Raw genomic sequence first — 20,346 nt, forward strand, 5'->3', positions numbered from 1 at the left:
AACTGCGGTGCGCATGCGCAGCGTTTGCTTTGTGCACGGCAGGGCTCGAGTGCCCCCTCGCGCTCAAATGCTCCAGTCGGGCCGTGATACGTGGTGCGGACCGACCTTGTGCTGCACCAGCTTGACCGACGGATAGTAGCCACATCAAACGTGCGCATTTTGAAGCACTATCAATAATAGTCCGCGCGAAGCGAAGTCTGCCAAGGCGTCTAACCAGGAGCGGCTAGGAGTGAGCGCGCGCTGGCAAGCGTGCGTGGGGTCTGACCTTAAACTTCCTGCGCGTATAAGCTAGTTGATTGGTCAAAACTAGTAGTCGAAAATGGTGTGACCCGATGGCTAGGACACCGATAAGCAGGGCGGCCAAAGTTTAATTCATACGCGAGCGGCCGCGGCCGAGCGTGAGCAGACGATAGTCGGCTTTTCCCGGAAGTGCATAATTATTATCCAAATTTGAAAGCAGATTTTCGCTTACTTCCGGCTGGTTAATAAACTGCGTCAATAAATGTACACAGTAACAGAGGAAGAAGCGCACTGATCCAAGCACCCTTCTTGTTTATGTCAGCTATTGGCCAATAGTAGCCGCGTATGGGAATCTGCTATATTACGAAATAAAGCGTCCAGGAAAGCGAGAGGAGCAGGCTTCTGTTGAAAAGAAAGTGTTTGAGAAAGAGGTGATTTTGCACTCTATTTGCAAGTTCCACATGCCGCACACGACTGTAAAAACTGACTGAGATGTTCACAGCAGCGTATGCTATCCGCGGACTGTGTTTTTTTCACCACGCCCAAGGGGTGGATCAGGACCCCTTAAAAAGGAAGGCTTCAAGAAATTGTGCTTTCTTATTGGTGCAGAGGCTGATTGCAAGACTTCCCACAGTGACCCACGTCGTGTACATGCCAGCGAAGGGCACTACCAAACCGCCGCCGGCAATGGGTTCGGCCACTGTGCTGCCCTTCCAATCGCTCATGAATGCCAAGACTCCACAGGGTCTGCTTTCTACTTGTCATAAGCGAAAAATTCACATTCAACGTTGAATAATGCTTATAAGTCGCTTCATTCTCTGTGTGATAGAATGAAGCTAACCAGTTCATTGTAGCTAGCAGATATCGTAATTAGCTGCAATGGTTAACCATCCATGGCGGTAATTGATCTATATTTAACCACGTCGTTTTACGGTGCTCATTCAGAAGAAAAGACGGGGAATGTTCATAGCTAAGTGATATGTGCAACCTGTTGAGGAATATAGAGGCGATGCTTTCATGGCTGGTGTGTTATTTATTTATTTGTATACATACTGCAAGCCACAGCTTTGGTTCAAGCATGACCGGCTTCTTCCGGCAAATGTGATTTCAGAAGCTAGTAGTCACGGATATTTATGAACCTAAGATATCAATTAGTCGTAAATGAAGCAATAAGAATAACTACAACACGTACACGTTGACAAAATCACCCGCCAAGCTTTTTAGGGGCAGAGACGTTAAACATAAATAAATCAACAGCATTAAATACAAAGCCGAAGTTTCACAGTGTTCACCACAGTGAACTATATGTGAGGGCAGTAAATTCTGGGTTTATACAATTATATGATAATAGCTGTGCGTGCAAATGCTCGTTCTTGCAAAGAGTGATACTAGACCGGGCTATCATTTCTTTATAGCATACCTACACAATGTTTTAAGCACCTTGAAAGTGTGAAGTATTTTTTTTTCCCCTTGAAGTAACGTGAGGGCAGCCAACTATCGTGTGAGCTCCTAAAGAGTGGGATATGGCTCTTATTCATTAATATTCACAGCGAGACTGGTCTTTTACATTTCCCGGCAATGAATTCTACTCGATTTTATTTTTGTGAATTGCACGGTCTTTCTAAGGTGTGGGTCCCCTACAACTGTGACGTCTTCGAGTTTCGATCGGACGCATGCGCTAAAAGCCATATCGCTGCACTTACTCTCGTATCTTACAGCTCCCACAACTTTCTGAGAGAAGTACGTCGCACAAACCTGTAATATATTTCCAGCACAAATAAGCTCATTTGTTAGCATGACTTTTAAGAACATGTGATTATCAACTTCAGACGCATTACTGTTATAGAACGCATAAGAGATAGCGCTATTAATTCGTTGCTTCGTGATTCGCATAATACAGTCAGTTATGTAATTACATCCAAATGCCTGCGCCAATTATTCATTTCAACAATATCTTTCTGAATAATAAATTACTAGTGTCGTGCAAAATTTCTTTGTAAATTACACAACCATCTGAGGACCAGTAGCATTGACACATAATCTAAAATAACATTTACCAAGTCCGTCATATAAATGAGGAACAGTGGTAGCTATAAAGCACTTCTCTGTGGTAGTCGTGGCTTTAAAGAAAGTGAAAACAAACTTAAAGCAGTCGAACCTACCTTTGCCAGTTGTTTTTATTATTAGTAGTAGCATTTATTTTTCGAGCTTTTGTAGCATTCAGGGTGTATATCAATTAGGTATTTCGAAGTTCCCTGAGTTTTCCAGGTCTTCCTTTAGTGCATTTGCAAAACTACCTGAGTGACACAGAGCTTTGTTTTATGTCGAGACAGGCAGATATCACGTCACCCGATCCAGTTTGAATAGTAAGGAGTGTAGTATTTATTTTATTTAAAAAGAAAACAGAAGGGAGAAGTCAGTAAAATGCCTAGCGAATAAAATATTTTCGACAAAAATGGTAAAGGCCATTGCAAATCGAGTCGAACATTTTCAAATACAAATAAAAAGAGATGCATACACAAACAAATATTTTCGAATATGAGCTCTTTTTGTCAAATGATAGCAAGCTCATTGGTATCGAGCCCGAACTTTGTCACAAGTGAGATTCTATCTCAGCAGCTGGAAAGTCAACCTCAAGTGTCCTGACATACTCTCAGCTCGTGCACAACGCCCCAGTGTTTCGTTTTAATGCTTTAAAGAGTTTATTTTGGTTTGGATAAAGAAAACCTGCATCTCGACGTCAACAAAAACCTTGTTTTTTGAGCTCCAGTTTCTTGAAAAAGGCGGCGGTACGCTTCCTTTCCCGTTCTTTCAGTAATGCGTCGGTGCTTTTTGTTCTCGTCCTCCTTCCGCCGCGCGTTCGCCCCATGGACCATTTGAAGCATCATCTTGGTTAGTTGTACAGTCAACGTCAGATTTTTCGGACTCCCTAGGGGCCGCGAAAACGCAAAAAAAAAAGATGAATGCATGTCTTTTACTGCCCTTAAAGGGACCCTCAACCACGCCTCAGGTTTGATGGAATAACATAGTCCGCGGGTAGCATACGCTACTGTGAACATCAGAGCCAAGTTTTGCTGTCGTACGCGGTGCGTGGAGCTCGAAAGTGGGTCGTGAAGTCACTCTTTCTCTCAGACGCTCTCTTTTCAACAGAAGGCCCTGTCATCACGCTCTCCTGGACGCTTTATTTCGTCATTCCCTCAGGCGGCTGCTATTGGCCGATAGCTGACACCAAGCTGTGGTAGGCTATATGGCGTAGGTACTGTGGCCACCGCGGGGTGCCACCATGAGACCTTGGCTAAGCGCATTGCGGCTCGCTGAGGACAACCGCGTTTGGCTTATGTTTAGCACTTCGTAGGCACCAAAGCCGGAAGCCGTGGCGTCTGCGCTAAAATCCGAAATTAAATTTGAACTGCGCGCCACGGTAGCACAGGGAAGGCGGAGCATTGTGGGCACGCCCCACTGCTCCGTAGCCTTTAGCAGTGCAAGGCGTTAGACGGTCTTAGTGCTGCGTCATGACGAAACGTACGCCACACGCAAGTGCTTTGCGGAACGTAGGAGCGCGTGTCGCGTTAGTGCTTTTAGTACTGCGAAATGCCTACGTACGTAAGAGGGCGAGCGTTAGAAGCCGGGCGCGTCGGAGCGCATTGGCCGCGTCCGCCAGCACGTCGAACCATCGGTAGAACAAGACGCTGCTGATCTCGCTAACGTGATGTAACGTGTGGGCGCGTTCCCGCTTCGTCGAACTATATTTAGGCCTTTAAGAGACTCTACTTTTGACACGGATGAAATACACGAATCATATCGAGAAAAATAAAAACCGAGTAGTTATTTTCTGAGGCTGGCACAGTCATTTGCGACGAATTGCATCAAAAGCAGGTCGAGCCTTTCGCACAAACAGCACACACTGAACGCTTTCTCAAAAACAAATTTTCCTATTTGTGCCATACATTCTCACCGTGCAGGTTCCGGGAATGGCTTCTGCGCGTTCACTTCACGCAGCAAAGCCAAATCGTAGGCCATTGAAAAGTACAGGGCTGGTCGCCTTTGACGCTGCCATTTTGGGAACCTCTTTTGTCTCGCGCTCTCCCGAAGAAACAAGAACCACGAGCGCAGCACGCAAGGCTCCCTACGTAGGCAGTGGGCCGCGTACGCATCACGCACCGTTCGTGTTGCGTTCTGCACATGCGCACTTTGCAGAACGTAGCGATCTTACGTACGCAACGCCGTTGCGCACGCCACGTACGCAGTACTAAAACTGTCTATTGAAGAAGGAACGGAAGCACAGCGGAGGCCGTGTTTGATTGCCAATAACCCCGCTTTTGCTGAACGCATTGAACTACATTTTACGGCAAAGTATTTCTGAAATAGCCTATTTTCACTTCAAATGCCTTTCTCCACTTCGACAAAAAGTGGTTCAGGGCCTCTTTAAGGGCTCAGATCACCACAGGCACGTCCGAAAAAGCTCTGAAGGCCCGCCAGTACACTTGTTAGGCATATCGGCGCTCGTACTATGACAGGAGACAGCGAGTGCACGCATGTATACTTAAGGAATACGTACTGTGTTCCGTGACAATTGCCCCTTCCCATGCTTGTTAAACTTCACCGCAATACTTTCTGTCTGCTTCACTTCGTAACGTTTTTGTATTGAGGCAAAGCTAACTTTCAAAAACCGGCATTATATAACGCGTTTTGCTTTTCGAGCTTCGAAGCCAATAGCGAGGATTACAAAGGCGGAGTCGGTGCCACTGCTGACAGCGGCGAATTCTATCAATGAAAGACACGGAACCGAAGGGCAAGAAGCTTAACAGCGAATCTCGAAGCAGCTAGACACAGCGTTGCCGTGATGCTGGTTAGCGGATCTGCGTGCCAGAGCGCCTGTTCGAAGCAGCGATATAATCAAAATGGCGGTGGTGGTGGTGGCTTTGATTAAGGCCGTTTCGGACCTGCGGTCACGGCAAAAATTCAGAAGAACCAGACGGCGAAGGGTTGTTGCGTCCTAAATTTCAGACGTTCTCATACATTGACTCTATGGGGTACGTGGCGGTGCCGCGAAGCGGTCCTGTCCCAAAAATCGGGCGTCCGGAAAATCGGTCGTTGAACTGTACACTGGCAACTCCTCCAGCCGACGACACGGCGTCAGAGAGCATTCGTTACGATTCCTCTTTATTACTCGAGCCAGCATTAGTGCGAGTTTTGTTCCCTTTCAATAAAATTACAGCTAATTTTCCCTGATAGAAGCACAAATTCGCCGAGTTTTCACTGATTATTTCCAGACTATTAAAATCCCTGAGAATTACCGGTTTTACCGGTTTTCTCGGTTGGCAGACACCCTAAGTATTCGATATATTCATTTTAGTAGCGTTTTTTTTTTTCAACTCCCCAGTAAGAATACTGAGAGCAACAATTGAAATATTAATTTATGGATTTGCTTAATTGAATTGTAGTGAAATATTTATTTGTTCTGTCAGTTATATATTCTTGTTTCGCCCGTGATATTGGCGTAGAAAGGAGGTAGGCTAAGATGTATTGTAACTTGTGCAGGGCAGCCTCACCAATTTCGTCAGGATAAACTTCGAAAGGGGCATGGTGTACGGCCTGTCGAAGAAGAAATTCATCTAAGAATACTGCATTCTCTATGCTACTGCAATACTTCCATTGATGTAGAAAATTTGTGGTGTTATAATGAAGTTCGTGCAGTGGTCTGGCGCAACTTTTTCAGAGATGCAACCCGTTACGCCAGCGGCTCAAGACACCGTAATAATTATGTACACTAGCGGCTCGACAGGAGAACCTAAAGGCAAGCCACCTTTCTTGCTTCACGATATTTTGTATATCTTTTATTTTGCGTCACGAGTCTCCACGATATTCCAAGAAAGTGCAATGAAACGTGAAGTGAGAAAAGGGGGGCACGGTTCAAGTATTTAGGTAAAGCTTCAGGACGACGTATTATTCTGACAGTGCAAAATCTTAAGCTCCATTTTAGTTATCGCCGTATCTCAGAGTGGTCGCACTCTGCACTTTTTATAAGGCGTGTAATATTGCACGATCTTGGCTGTTACTTGTATATACGGATTTGTTCCAGCAAAGGATGGTCCAATTATTCAAGATAGGCTATTAGAGACCAAACAATGCAATATTACTGGCCAAGATTCAAAGCAGCGGTGTATGTCAGAAGCAGTGCGATAAGGTTAACTGTCAATTGCCTAAATTTGAATAATTAACTTTTAAATTAATTTTACTGCACACGCATCAGTGCATGAGTTGAAGCTGGTCTGCGCCCAATAGTAGAACCAAATTTGACTCCAAAACTGATTCGATATAGTTTTGTATCGCATTGCTTTAACTGGCCTAATGGAAATATAGGCGGAATGCCAAGGCATTTCTCCGTAAGTCTGGGGATGGATCATTGAAAACTAGCACTAGCCTATGCCTGTTGACGCGTGCTGCGGCAACCAAACCACCGGCGATAACTGGCCACTCGGGTCACGCCTATATCTCCGAAGCACTCCAAAAAGCCCCCAGACGTTTGTTCACAGCCGTTTAAGCCCCGTGACGTCGCTGGCGCGTGGCTCCCGGGCTCCCGTCGACACAGATACCTTACATCAGGGGTTCCCAATCTTTCTGGCCTTGTGGAACCCCACCTGCCTTCCCAGGGCGCCACCCCCCTTCTTTTTCCCGCCGATTTGCTTAATCCACGGCTTCGCTATGTTAGTTCCGATGAATAAACTAAATGGCTTAAAAATGAGCACAAAAGAAGCCACAAATCATAGAGTGCTTTAAACGGGGTAATAATCCACCCAATGGGATATGGGGTCGGATTCGTTTTGACCTCTTCGCCCAACCATAAAATGTAACTCGGGTATGCAGCAAGCACAGCCGCGAGGAACATTTCTGCTACGGCGCCGGGACTGCGCGATGTTTTGTGAGCAGCAGAAAACGCGCACTGAGACGCTCGCCCGCGCCCGCTGCCCGGCTAATGTCGTGACGGTTTGGTGTATGAACTTGTTGATGCTAGATACTGGCAAGTTCACTGGAACGCAAAGATAGCGGTAAGACGCACATTAAAAAAAGGCACGGCATATGGTCATGTTTGTGTTATGAATTGTTGCACTGGATTAGGAAAATCAAGCAGAGGGAAATCGCACGCTGAGAAGACCGATAAACATACAGTGCGACGCAACTTGAGAAATAATATTGAAATATCCAAAAATTTAGAAGACAAAAAAAGATTGAATCGTCGCGACGTCACATCACAGTCGCCGTAGCTAGGCGTCGAAGTCTCTATAACGGAATTATTTTTGAACAGTTCTGATAGCGTCCACGCAACAATGGTTGCTAGTGTGCTGTCAAATGCTCATATGCTGCGGCCTAAAGCTCACGGCATGGTGCGAAAACGCGCTCACAGCGAAAGCAAAAAATTGTGCGTCGACATAGATGCAGACGCGCAGTCGGTCGCTGCGAACCCGTGCGATCGCTGCATTGAGGCTTCATTCTGTTACGCTCCATTCGGTTATACAGACAGCCCACTATAAGAACATATTTCACATAGCTGGCTCTCAGCGTTTGCCTATCTTTCACGCAAGAAGCCGGTTCGGGAGACTCCAACGCGGCGACCGCGCACAGTGGCGTTCACTCTACGTATTCGTTAAAAAGGTAGCGTCTGTAAACGATTCCGCGTTTTCCATTTGCCCAAGATTATTATTTTGAGGGTGAAAAACATCCCTCGTTTTGAAAGCACCTGCATAAATGTCCAGCAGTGTGCCGCGTGATCCCTCATACTACGCAAGTGAGGCGCTTCCGACAGATGGCGACTCCGTAACTCCTCGCCGCCAATAGCGTTTGCAACCAAGCGCAAACGCATTACGTACGTAAACAAATAGCGTCGTCCTCACTGCGCATGCTCCAATCGTTATTGGGTCTCTGTGGTTTATGTGCGTAGTTTAACTTTCGTAATGTTTACGGACGCTAAGAAATAGCGTTCTCGAACATGGCGGCACCCATGGCTTCCGCTTCAGCGTGAATTCTCGTGATGGCTACACTCTCCCTCGCGTTGATCGCCAGTAACTATCGTAATGAGCTTTCGCTTTCTCTAAACTCACCTGAAAGCTTAGCTATGAGCGCATAGCGGGTCTATTTTCTCAGATCGTTCGGCGATCCTGGCGCCCGTAGGCCTAACGAGACGCGTCCGCATAGCAACTGCAGGATGGTTGCTAATGGACCGTCTTGGCTTGGATACGTTTGGCACGAGGCACCAGACGGCACCCTCTTTTATAACGTCTTCTTTACGTTTACGTTTCCGTACGGTAAACAAAGACTTGAAAGGACGCGCACCGTAACGTCCCGCAAAGGTGCTTACGTTTAACGTACGTAAGGCGACAAACGCTATTCTAAACTGCCTATTTTTTAACTCCTGTACGTCCTCTAGAAGTGTTGCAAATAATTTCTATTTCGACGGCTGCTCCAATTAGGTTATTGATGGTCGCACCTATGAGAAGCTTGCGCGCACTTTTTTTTTATATAGTCGAGAGAATTCGCTTCACGTAATGTCGCAGCGGAAAAGTGATAAGGACAAGCGACTGGCGCCTCGAGCGGCAAAATCGCGACACACGGCGCTGTTGCTCCCGAGTGCGCCAATAGCGAAAATGCAAGCCAAATTCCATTTTCCAAAGCAAGGGCGCCGGCAGAAACCGACCCAATTTAAAGACCGCATTTCGAAAGCTATCATATGCCTCACTTTTAGGCCAAACTATGCGCCAACGAGGATGCGCACGTCAGCCCGTTTATTTTTTATACGCGGGCGTTATCAGCGATGGTAGTTTCTTTATCGCAGCTTGATTGTATGGCCTCATTGGTGCTTAGGTTGGCCGAAAAGTGAGGCATATGATAGCTTTCGAAATGCCGTCTTTAAGATGGTTCGGTTTCTGCCGGCCGCCAGTGCTTTGGAAAATGGAATCTGCCTTGCACTCTGGGTATCCGCGCGCTCGGGAACAACCGCACCGCTGGTCGCAATTTTGCCGCTCCGGCCACCAGTCACTTGTGCGTATCATTGTTCCGCTGGGTCTGTACACAAAATAGTGCTGGACCCTACAGCCGTCGCGATTATTGGCACGCAGGTAGGATGACGTTTCTCCTTGCAAACCACGCTCTGACGAAAGAGTGAACGCGATGATGTCGCTGCTTCTATGACATCTCTTTGATCGCTTGCGTTGTGCCCCCGCCATCAAGCTCATGAGCGGCTCCTTTGTTGCTTTATCTTTATCACTATGTTTAGCGTCTCGATTGGCCGGAGCCTCGTGTTACGAACCACTGTAGCATACGAACAGCTTCATGCGCACGTACGCAGCTGCGTGAATACGAACTAAAATGTTTGCGAAATTGGTCCGAAAAGAAGTAACCTTATTGCAAACACTGCACTAATTTTCTGCCAGCTTGTGGTCAGTTCTGCGTCTGACAAACTGATGAATTTTAGGTGGTGCTCATTGAACCCTTCTTTTTATTTTTAATTTTTTGTAGGAGTCATTTTGACAAACGGCAACGTGGTCGCCTTCATCCTGGGAATAGCCAGCGTAATGCGAGAGTTCTCGTAAGCACAACAAGTTTCCAACATCTTTCTTCTCGAATACCAGTGCCTGTCGTGCGAATATTCCTCGTTGCTTGCTCTTGCTCTTTGTTGCAGGGTCGGTGACACATTCATTGGGTTTCTACCTCTTGCTCACGTCATGGAAATCGCAGTCGGTATGTTCGCCACGTGCCTCTGGAAATACGCTGGAAGCGATTGTATTTCGGATAGTTAACATGCCTACTGAAGGGCACTTGAACGATAAAGGTAATTTGCTGCCACTCTAGTCGTTTAGGCATTTAGGTGAGTTTTGCGTTAGCTTGTAGCCCCGTGTACCCACAGTAATTAGCCCCAGACTTCGTTTGCGGTTACTTCCGAGCTCACACCACCAGATTTGTGCATGCGAGTAGCTAATCTGGAACGTACTTGCAGGCATGCATGTACCGATAAGGTTATTTTGAGTTTTCTCGCTTATATACCGGGTGTTTCAACAAACACTTTCAAAAATTCTTAAAGGTGGCCTGTGGCAGAAAACACAATCCTATTTCATGAGCTGGCCTACTTGAGACGGACATTACTTGCACAAAAAATTGAAATGCATAATCGACTAGTTAACAAAAAGTTACTGACTATTAACTAATTACGTTATTGCACATATTGCAAATTACTAATTCTAGCCGTGGAGTTCGCAAGGTGGATCCACTTGTAAAGAATTCTCAGGATACCAGCAGTTTCGAGGTATTAATCTCCGAACTTTGCGGAGAAATGCGTTTGCGTTCCAGTTACTTTCTTAACTAAACTTCGTTTTATGCATTGAAGCACAAAAGTAATGGGAATGCCAATGCATTTCTCCACAAAGTTCGGGAATTCATATCTCGAAACAGGTGTCATCCTGAAAATTCGTTCCAAGTGGATCGGCCTTGCGAACTCAATGGCTAGAATTTGTAAATTGCAATATGAGCCATAAGGTAATTAGTTAAAAAGTTAATTCGTGAATTTTTGTTAATTCGGTGATTACGCATTTCACTTTCTTGTGCAGGTAATGCCCGCCTATTCGTGTAAACCACCTCATGAACTAGAATTGTGCTATCTGCCACAGGCAACCTTTAAGAATTTTTGAAGTGTTCGCTGAAACGCCCTGTATAGGTTGTCCCACGTAACTTGAGCCAAACATTAAACATATGCAAGTGCCACATAGCTGGACACAACAATCTGTATACAGATTGTTTTGCATACTGCCTAAATACATAATTAGCCTTAGTTACTTCATCAACATCCCAAATATTATAATTGGATGAAAAGTGTCAACGAGAAAATTGTAGAGCAACATGAAAAACTCTCGATATATTTTTCTGTTTTTCAATACGTGCTACATACACGTGTTTTTCCCAGCGTGAAAGATGTCTGCGAATACAGGCAAGGTGCCTCGAGCGGCCAGTCGCGCGGCAATTTCGCATGTATTCGCGGGCTTCTCCGTAGCATTTGCATATTTTTGAAGTTTGGTTCATGTTGCGTGGGACACCCAATATATATATGCAGTGTCTTTTAAAGCACTTCTTTCTTTTAAAAGCCTGCAAACTTTACTCGAATTACGCCACTGCCGATGAATCACCTTCGCAGGCGCACATCATTTTCAAGAAAAACGACAGGTAATTAAACGTTCAATAAAGTAATTACACCAGTTAACGCCTTACCTACGAACACACACGCACGCGAGGCTGCTCTTTGCTTCGCAGGCGTATCCGTAAACTTACTTACGGATGTCCGAACTGAAAACTTTCAACGTGCGTTTTCGTGTTTCCAGAGACTGCATTTATGTCGCTGGGCGTAAAGATTGGTTACTCAAGCCCCTTCACGCTTACTGATCAGGTAAGGAGTCCGTCTTGATGCTTTGCTGGGCGATATAAGGCTGGCGCATCAAATAACGCCGTCGTACAGTGGACAACAATTGCCCCTTTACGCTCCCGTTTGATTTATACTTTTTGCTCTTCATTTCCTATAGGGCACCGCGTTGTTGCCTGGGGTCATTGGAGATGCTCCTCTGCTCAAGCCAACCTGTATGATTGCGGTTCCGGTGAGTAAGTTGTTCCGTGTACCTTCATTAAACAGCGGGACGCTAATCAAAAGAGAAATCACTAATTGTCCACTGGTTTTTATTTTTTTACAACATACTCACGATGTTGTGTTGCTTGCAGCTAGCCTGTGCTCCCTTACGACGCTTAAACGACTGATTTCAATAATATTTCATTTCTTTGGCGCTTGTACATTGCCTCTGTTCTCCGTCCGCTGTCTGTCGTGCGCGATTTCCTTGGAAAAGAAACAAAAAAAAAAAAAGCTTTCACATCGTGCCTGTCATTTAATACGTTCGAGTTCCTTTAATTCTACATGGCCTAATTCAACTCACCTTTTAATTTCGCCACGAAGTTCGTCGCTGCAACTCGCTCGGGTTTTCGAAAGACTTCAGTCTTCCTAACGACAGCACGCTGAACTGTGCATCACTTGTGAAAGCACAGTTCACTGTACCAAAAACATCGTTTTGCTTTCGGAAACTTGTCTTCGCTTAACTGAAAAGAACTTACTTTGACTTGTACATAACTAATACAGTTGCTTTCTTTATGGAGGACTGCGGAAGCAACAAGAATGCAACAAAATCCCAATAAAGAAAGGCGTCAGGCAGGGAGATACGATCTCTCCAATGCTATTCACAGCGTGTTTACACGAGGTATTCAGAGACCTGGATTGGGAAGAATTGGGGATAAGAGTTAATGGAGAATACCTTAGTAACTTGCGATTCGCTGATGATATTGCCTTGCTTAGTAACTCAGGGCACCAACTGCAATGCATGCTCACTGACCTGGAGAGGCAAAGCAGAAGGGTAGGCCTAAAAATTAATCTGCAGAAAACTAAAGTAATGTTTAACACTCTCGGAAGAGAACAGCAGTTTACGATAGGTAGCGAGGCACTGGAAGTGGTAAGGGAATACATCTACTTAGGACAGGTAGTGACCGCGGATACGGATCATGAGACGGAAATAATCAGAAGAATAAGCATGGGCTGGGGTGCGTTTGGCAGGCATTCTCAGATCATGAACAGCAGGTTGCCATTATCCCTCAAGAGAAAAGTATATAACAGCTGTGTCTTACCAGTACTCACGTACGGGGCCGAAACCTGGAGGCTTACGAAAAGGGTTCTACTGAAATTGAGGATGACGCAACGAGCTGTGGAAAGGAGAATGATCGGTGTAATGTTAAGGGATAAGAAAAGAGCAGATTGGGTGAGGGAACAAACGCGAGTTAATGACATCTTAGTTGAAATCAAGAAAAAGAAATGGACATGGGCAGGACATGTAATGAGGAGGGAACATAACCGATGGTCATTAAGGGTTACGGATTGAATTCCAAGGGAAGGGAAGCGTAGCAGGGGGCGGCAGAAAGTTAGGTGGGCGGATGAGATAAGAAGTTTGCAGGGACAACATGGCCACGATTAGTACATGACCGGGGAGAGTAAGCGAGAGGCCTTTGCCCTGCAGTGGACGTAACCACGCTGATGATGATGATGAATACAGTTGGGCAGGAAACCATGAAAGCACGTACTATTATTATAATTGAAATAATTAAAAGGTTCAGGAAGCATGGAGTGCGTGAACATCACCTTGACAAACAAAAGGTTAATTTTTTACGGCTAAGGCTCCTTCCCTGTTTCCAGCATAGGAAGGCATAAACACGATCACGTCATCAGATAAGCAAATTCTGATACAATTATTTTTTCCCTTTAACTTCTCGTGTTTAACGGGCCAAAAACATGATATGATTATGATGCGCTCCATAGTTGGGAACTCCGGATAAATTTCGGTCAACTGCATGGGGTTCCTTATTGTGCACCCAGTGTGCGGTACACGGGCGTTTTTGCATTTCACCTCCATCGAAACGCGGCCACCGCGGCCGGGATTCGATCCCGCGCCCTCGGGCTTAGCAGCTCAACGCCAAAGCCATCACGCCAACACGGCGGTTCTGCTAAAAAATGTTCCACGACTTTGCCCTCGTTATAACTTGACCGGTAAGTTTTTTGTTGCACTAAAGAAAAAGAAATAAGTACGATAACGTTAACTGTTGGCCACTTGTCAATTAAAATGAAATCGTAGGTTTGTATCCTAAGGCGACACCTCCTTATCTATGTTTTTCTAAACAGCTTAAAATCAACTTTGATTTTCTTGGTGTGTTTTTACGTCACAGACTAGGAACAATGCCACAGTGTGTGTGTATATCAGGATTTTTTTTTCTTTTTTTGTGAGGATCACATGCTCACGAAAGGAACTGTAATATCTAAATTTTACTATTTTTAATTACTAACTTTGTGGCACATGTTCTGATTGCGCGTTTGAAGGCGAATATTTCTCCTGCGCAGAGCACAAGTAAGATCATCGCTGCTTAGCAGAAATCCGCAGAGCCTTCTTGATATGCGACCTTAAAATCTGATACGGAATAAATCGGCGTTTTAGTTAAGTTTCCCAAAAGCCTGCCTCAGTTTGGGAAGATTTCAACTGGAACGCCCCTGCATTTCTTAGAGGATTTTCGAGGCGGATATATTGAAAGTGGTGCTACAGTCCTACGTTATTACTCCCAGGCTTCAATTTAGCAATTACAACGTGTGCCGTAAAGGGAGCGTGTACCGTAAAGTGGGCGTCTTTAGGTAATTAGCGAAATTATTGTTGATTCTTTTTCGTGCTATTGATGCTTGCCTAGCCACGTAAGGACTTATTAAAATGAAATTGAGTTTTACATGTTGAAAGCACGATCTGAATATGAGGCACGCTTTTTTTTTTAATTATGGATTTTTACGTGCGAAAACCACTTTCTGATTATGAGGCACGTCGTAGTGGAGGACTCCAGAAATTTCGATCACCTGGGGTTCTTTAACGTGCACCTAAATCTAAGTACACGGGTGTTTTCGCATTTCGCCGCCATCGAAATGCGGCCGCCATGGCCGGAATTCGATCCCGCGACCTCGTGCTCAGCAGCCCAACACCATATATCTACCCAGCAACCACGGCGGTTACACTGTTTTTGGGGACGCCTGATTAATTTCGGTCACCTAGAATTATTTAACGTGCCTAAACCTATGTAATGAGCATTTTAGCATTTCGCCCCCATTGAAATGCGGCTGGCGCGGCTGGGATTCGAAGCCGCGCAATCGGGCTTCCCAGCAGAACACTAAAGCCGCTATGCCACCACGGCGGGTCAAACCTGACAGAAGGCCGCGAAAGCCCACGCTAAGTGCGACGAAACTAGTCGCGCGGTACTTTTCGCGGGTTTTAGAAAGAATTGGCAGGCTTGGAATAAACTCAGAAGGGAATGACTTTTCGTTATAGGTGCTCCCATTTCCGGTTTCTTCTTGTCATATATATATATATATATATATATATATATATATATATATATATATATATATATATATATATATATATATATATATATATATATATATATATATATATATATAAGTGTGTGAATCCAGTGCTGCATTCCACGTTGATGGCATAACCCTGTCGTAAACGACTGCTCAAAGTATTTTGTCGAGTTCTTAATTCTTGTATTTGGCCGATAGAAAATGTCAGGCTATGCGAATCGTCCCCCTCAGATGATTTTTCTCAGACGTAGTACTGCGGTGTGTACGCGCCAGTAAACTGAGAACTACAATGAAAACCCCCCATTGGCGCTTTATATGTAAACCTGGAGTCTCCAGCAGTACCAGGCACATTTTTTATGTGGTTATGCTATCACTTTTTAAGGCCTTAGTCATCCTTTCTTTCTTCAGCCTCAATAAGCTCGGACAAATATTTATCCACTTCGCAACATGTAACCTTTACAAGCATCTGGACTTTTAGCTGCATACATATACATTAGGTGCTAATATGCGGATATTTCATTTAGCGCCAAATTGTTGAAACTGCATTTCGCAATCGTTGAAAGGCTAAAATCATCCAATGCACCTCAACTGAAACAGCGTATGCATGAAATCTCGTACATGTTATATGGCTCATCACTCTTGCAAAGGATTCTATATGTTCAGAAGACGGTAAGGAATTTAGTGGCTTTGCGCGAGTGTTGGTATGGTATATAGACCTGACCTTCCGTGAGACGTTGGTGCGGTATAAGCAATCAACATATATTCTAGGCATAGATCTAGCTTATACCACATCCACATATACATTTTAATCGCGTGGCCATGGTAGTTTGAACTATGCTCCATTACGAAAATTTCGCAGATTGCAGCAGCAGCTTCGGAGCTTTCGCTCGTAATGTAAACGCTTTCTTGTCGAGTTTTTTTTGGGCTAGCTGTTTCCAGAAATTGCTCAAAATGCTTTATGTACAAAGTTGCAATTTTCAAGGCGACACGCGAACCTAGAATCACACACCGAGAGAACATTTTGTTCCTCTTTTAATGTTTATATACTACATTGGCAAAGGGGGCGCAGCCCAATGGATCCGTCGACTGGTATTTTTGCGTTTCTTCTGCTTTTTTTGTTTGTTGTTGTTTAAAGCAAGCTTGCAGAAATCATTGCACAAAATAAGGCAACAATGCCTAAAAAATGAGGCCTGCTGAGGGCAGCGCAGATGTCAACATGGGAGGACACAAGGATGAGAGCGGAGGGGAAGTACGGCACTGCTGTAGGCAACGTGAGATGAAAGCGAAGCTAGAGGAATTGGCTGTTGAGTGAGCTAAGCTATAGTTGAATGCATCGAACCGCCGGAGAAATAACAGTGGAAACTAGCGAAGGCTGAAAACAGCGCAAACGAAGCTCACAAAGGCTGCCGTTGTGTGTAATAAAAAGTCTACAAATTATAAGAACGGAAATGAGGTCCTATACCTAAAGGGACGCGTCGTGGGGCTAGGCAAACGGCTAGGCGACTGATTCAGGCCAGCAAACAGACGCCATTTTATTGCGATAGCAATTATATGGACACTCCAAGCACATTACTGCCGTCGGCGTCGCCGTGAGGTTCCGTATAAAGGCCAAGGGCGATAACACCGCCGCTGCGTGCCCTATACGCTGTATGTGCGAGTGAGAGCGTGCGAGGGGAGCCGACAGTCGCGGCTCAATCTCGCCCGCGCGATAGGAACGAAATCGGAGAGGAAGCGCACCGTCTTCCGTCGCGTGCGAGGCACGCAACGTTTGCGAGGCATAGGGGGGAGGGAGAGGGGCAGCGTTCTTCTCCGGCTGTAACTGTGCATGTGGCGGCTACACGCGGTCTTGCGACCGTATCTTGAGAGCGGGATGCGTTGGAGGCACAGTCTAGGTGCGTCGGCGGATCGTAGTTTTGTGCGTGCTGTGTGTTCTTGGAGCTCATTTTGCGTTGAAGCGATAGACAGCACGAGTGTCACTTCGCTTGCTGCTGCTGACGCATTTTCTCACGCCAAGGTTTTGACAGCGAGTGTCCGCGGTCATCGAGTGTAATGTGTTCGTGTTTGCTGTGCGCGCTGATACCATGCTTGTTAATTTAGTTAGCAAGCGAATGTTTACAAGTTGATACGGCCGATACGGCTGCTAATTTGCTATCGCAATCGATGCTTCGCCTTTCCGGCGTAACTGCGACTCATTATTATTATCCACGGCACCTGGTTCGAGGAGTCTGAGCATGGCGCAGAAGTGCGCCCAAGTGAAACTTAAGGGCGTGGGAAGACGACGGCCCAGCTCCATTTGAAAACCAAAAATGAGGAGGAGAAATCGAACCCAGCTTGGGCGAAAAAGAAAACCTCGCCAGCAAGCTACGAAGATACAGTAGGCCAGAAAGGTCAGGAAAAGTATAAAGGCATGGACATGTGTTGGGAACCGGAGGTACACGAGAAGCTCGGGGATGAGAAGATAAGACATCGTGACAGTATTTCTAGAGTTAAACACGCGCAGTTGTGAAGAAGTAATCGTAGAAAGGGGTTTAGGGAGACGTGCGAGTGAAAGCGAAACTGTACCGGGAATGGTGGGCTCGGTAATGGATTAAGCCATGAAGCAGCTTGTGAAAAACAAGCAAGAGCGAAACCTCATAGTTGTGGCAGGTGGTTTGCACAGTTTGATCAGGAGAAAGGGGGCAGAGCTGCTAAGCAGATAGCGAAGATCGCGGATAGCTTAAGAAGCAAACTTGCCGCAGGTACAAGTACAGGTATGCGCTGGATAGAGCTGAGAAATTGGAGCATTCAAATCGAGAGGGTGGTGACGGCCTCGAATTGAGAAATCAGAGGGCTGTGGTGCAAGGTGAATTTTGAATTTCGAGGAAGTGTTCTTTGAAATGCGTTTTTGCTTTAAAAGCATTGTTTTACGCTTATCGTTGCTTCGTTTTGCTCAAATTTTGCTGCAAGATCGCATTTTTTGGGCTACATATTAGTTGAATATACCACTTGGCAGTACGGCAAATTTTCTTTCGTCTGCAGCCCTTGCAGTAAGTGATGAGAAAAAAAAAGGCTGCTACGACCTTATGTTATCGTTTCTGGCCTCTGTAGGAGGGTAAAGCATGACCTATGAGATTTATATTCATTATTCGCTGGGGATGCGATGTTGACACTGCGGCGCGTGCAGACGAAGGCAAGTTATATGAGTGTGTCAGTTGTGGAACCGTGCTCCCAGTACAAGTCTATAAGGACAGCACCATAGAAGTTACTTGGCAACGAATGCAGAGTGTAGATAAAGTAAGAACAAGAAGGGAGCTTCTACAGAGAGGCACTCTTTCCCCACTGATATTAATGATTTGCCGATTGTGAAATGAAATAAGGCTGGAAATGAGTGAGTTAGGTTTTACTTAATCGTGTCGATGACTATGGCTGATGGCTGTAGAATATATATTTGGCGGGAAGAGACAGATGCCCTTATAGGCCTGCGATATCGCGCAAGCAAATTGGTTATAGTATAATGCTCATTAATGCATGGTGGCACGAACGTATTTATTGTTCCTCTGCTGCTTCACTAGAACGATGCTTGCCGTGGTGACTACCGCTTTTTTCGCAGCTGCTGCTGAATCGAATCCGCAAGGCCATTGAGCAGGCTTTGTCGCAAAAGGGCTGCGTGGCGCAGGGGCTATTCGCCTTCGCCCTGCCCTACAAATCTTACTGGAGGAAGAAAGGCTTCACCACGCCCATTCTGAACCGGTACGCTGGATGTCGCAGTGGCGGCTTCAGGAAGTGTCTGATGCGCTCGCCAATTACGCAGTACACATAAAGGCCGCAGGGGCTAACTTGCACCCGCTGCTGCTGCATGCTTCAGGGCAGGGCTGAACTGCGGCCAACCGTGTGCCTGCTTTTGGAACGAAGCATACGAACACACGTTTTGCTGTCGTTAGTTTCATGGTTTGTAAATAAGACTCTATGTGTGAGGCCGCGCGCGCCCTTTCTGTTTGGTGGAAAACAAGCTCACGTCAATCCACCAGAAAGGTACTGCACAAACATCTTTCATTTGCACTCAACACGTTCAGTGAGGTACAGTCATCATTGCCAGGTGAAGTAGCGATTGGTGACGCAGGGGAATGCACGAAAATAAGGGCACAATGTCCCACGCCAGTTCAATAAGGATTCCTGTTTTCCACCAGTTGCAGCGCACGCACCGCCTTTTGCCGGGTTCGTTCTTTGCGCGACACTTACACAATCATTCGTGCAAAGGGCTTTGCGTAGTATACAGGAAAAATAATAGAAAATCTGATTGGAAGTCACGCACCTGCCGCAGACACCATGGCGCTAACGCTGCAGTTGCAGCAGATTAATTAAAAAATTACATTATGGGGTTTTACGTGCCGAAACCACCTTCTGATTATGAGGCACGCCGTAGTGGAGGAGTCCGGAAATTTGAACCACCAGGGGTTCTTTAACGTGCACCTAAATCTAAGTACATGGGTGTTTTCGCATTTAGCCCCCATCAAAACGCGGCCGCCTTGGCCGGGATTCGATACCGTGACCTCGTGTTCGGCAGCCCAACACCATAGCCACTGAGCAGCCACAGCGGGTTGCCGCTGCAGATGACTTCAAGTGAAGTACTCAGTGCGAAATGTTTGCGACATGCACAGACGCGATTGGCGCCGCGAATTTGCTACCCATGACGTGATTATGTGCTCGAAGAGCACACAGTTGGGCCCCCAGTTCACGATATCTAGGCGAATGGTCTCGAAGAAACTGGGAGGATAGTGCTGTGTATTTCATGATGTTGTGGTATCTCGCGAGTTTCCCTTCACACCTGGACTGCCTTCAATAACTCCGGATACTATGATTTCATGAGAGTGGCTTGTTGGGCTAGTTGGTACATGGTTATACTAGGAGAATGCCAGCAAACTTGTAAGTAGAAAAAATCGAGAGGCAGACATAGACATTACGAAATCCAAGAAAAAACTGCGCAAAAAAAGGGACAAGACAAAGAAAGAACCACACGACACGGGCGCAGTTTTTTTGCGCAGTTTTTTCTTGGATTTCGTAATGCTATACCAACTAGCCCCTCACCGTACGCTTCTAGACATAGACAAAGCGACAGGAAGGTGGCTGGACTAACAACTGAACTTCATTCATGAAAACGACGT

At 45.8% G+C, this 20,346-nt stretch overlaps 1 protein-coding gene across 1 annotated transcript in view; it reads left to right on the forward strand.

Moving 5' to 3' along the window:
• LOC126547988 (fatty acid CoA ligase Acsl3-like) overlaps nt 1–20,346 on the forward strand; it is a 120,511-nt gene that overhangs the window by 28,962 nt on the left and 71,203 nt on the right. Inside the window, exons 6-12 of the mRNA XM_050196052.3 lie at nt 850–985; nt 5,960–6,037; nt 9,754–9,823; nt 9,917–9,975; nt 11,604–11,668; nt 11,802–11,873; nt 18,795–18,934. Of these exons, the coding sequence (XP_050052009.2) occupies nt 850–985; nt 5,960–6,037; nt 9,754–9,823; nt 9,917–9,975; nt 11,604–11,668; nt 11,802–11,873; nt 18,795–18,934 (620 nt within the window). The remainder of the gene's footprint in view (nt 1–849; nt 986–5,959; nt 6,038–9,753; nt 9,824–9,916; nt 9,976–11,603; nt 11,669–11,801; nt 11,874–18,794; nt 18,935–20,346) is intronic.

The sequence above is a fragment of the Dermacentor andersoni genome, chromosome 1 (genome assembly GCF_023375885.2).
Source record: "Dermacentor andersoni chromosome 1, qqDerAnde1_hic_scaffold, whole genome shotgun sequence".
Taxonomy (NCBI): domain Eukaryota; kingdom Metazoa; phylum Arthropoda; class Arachnida; order Ixodida; family Ixodidae; genus Dermacentor; species Dermacentor andersoni.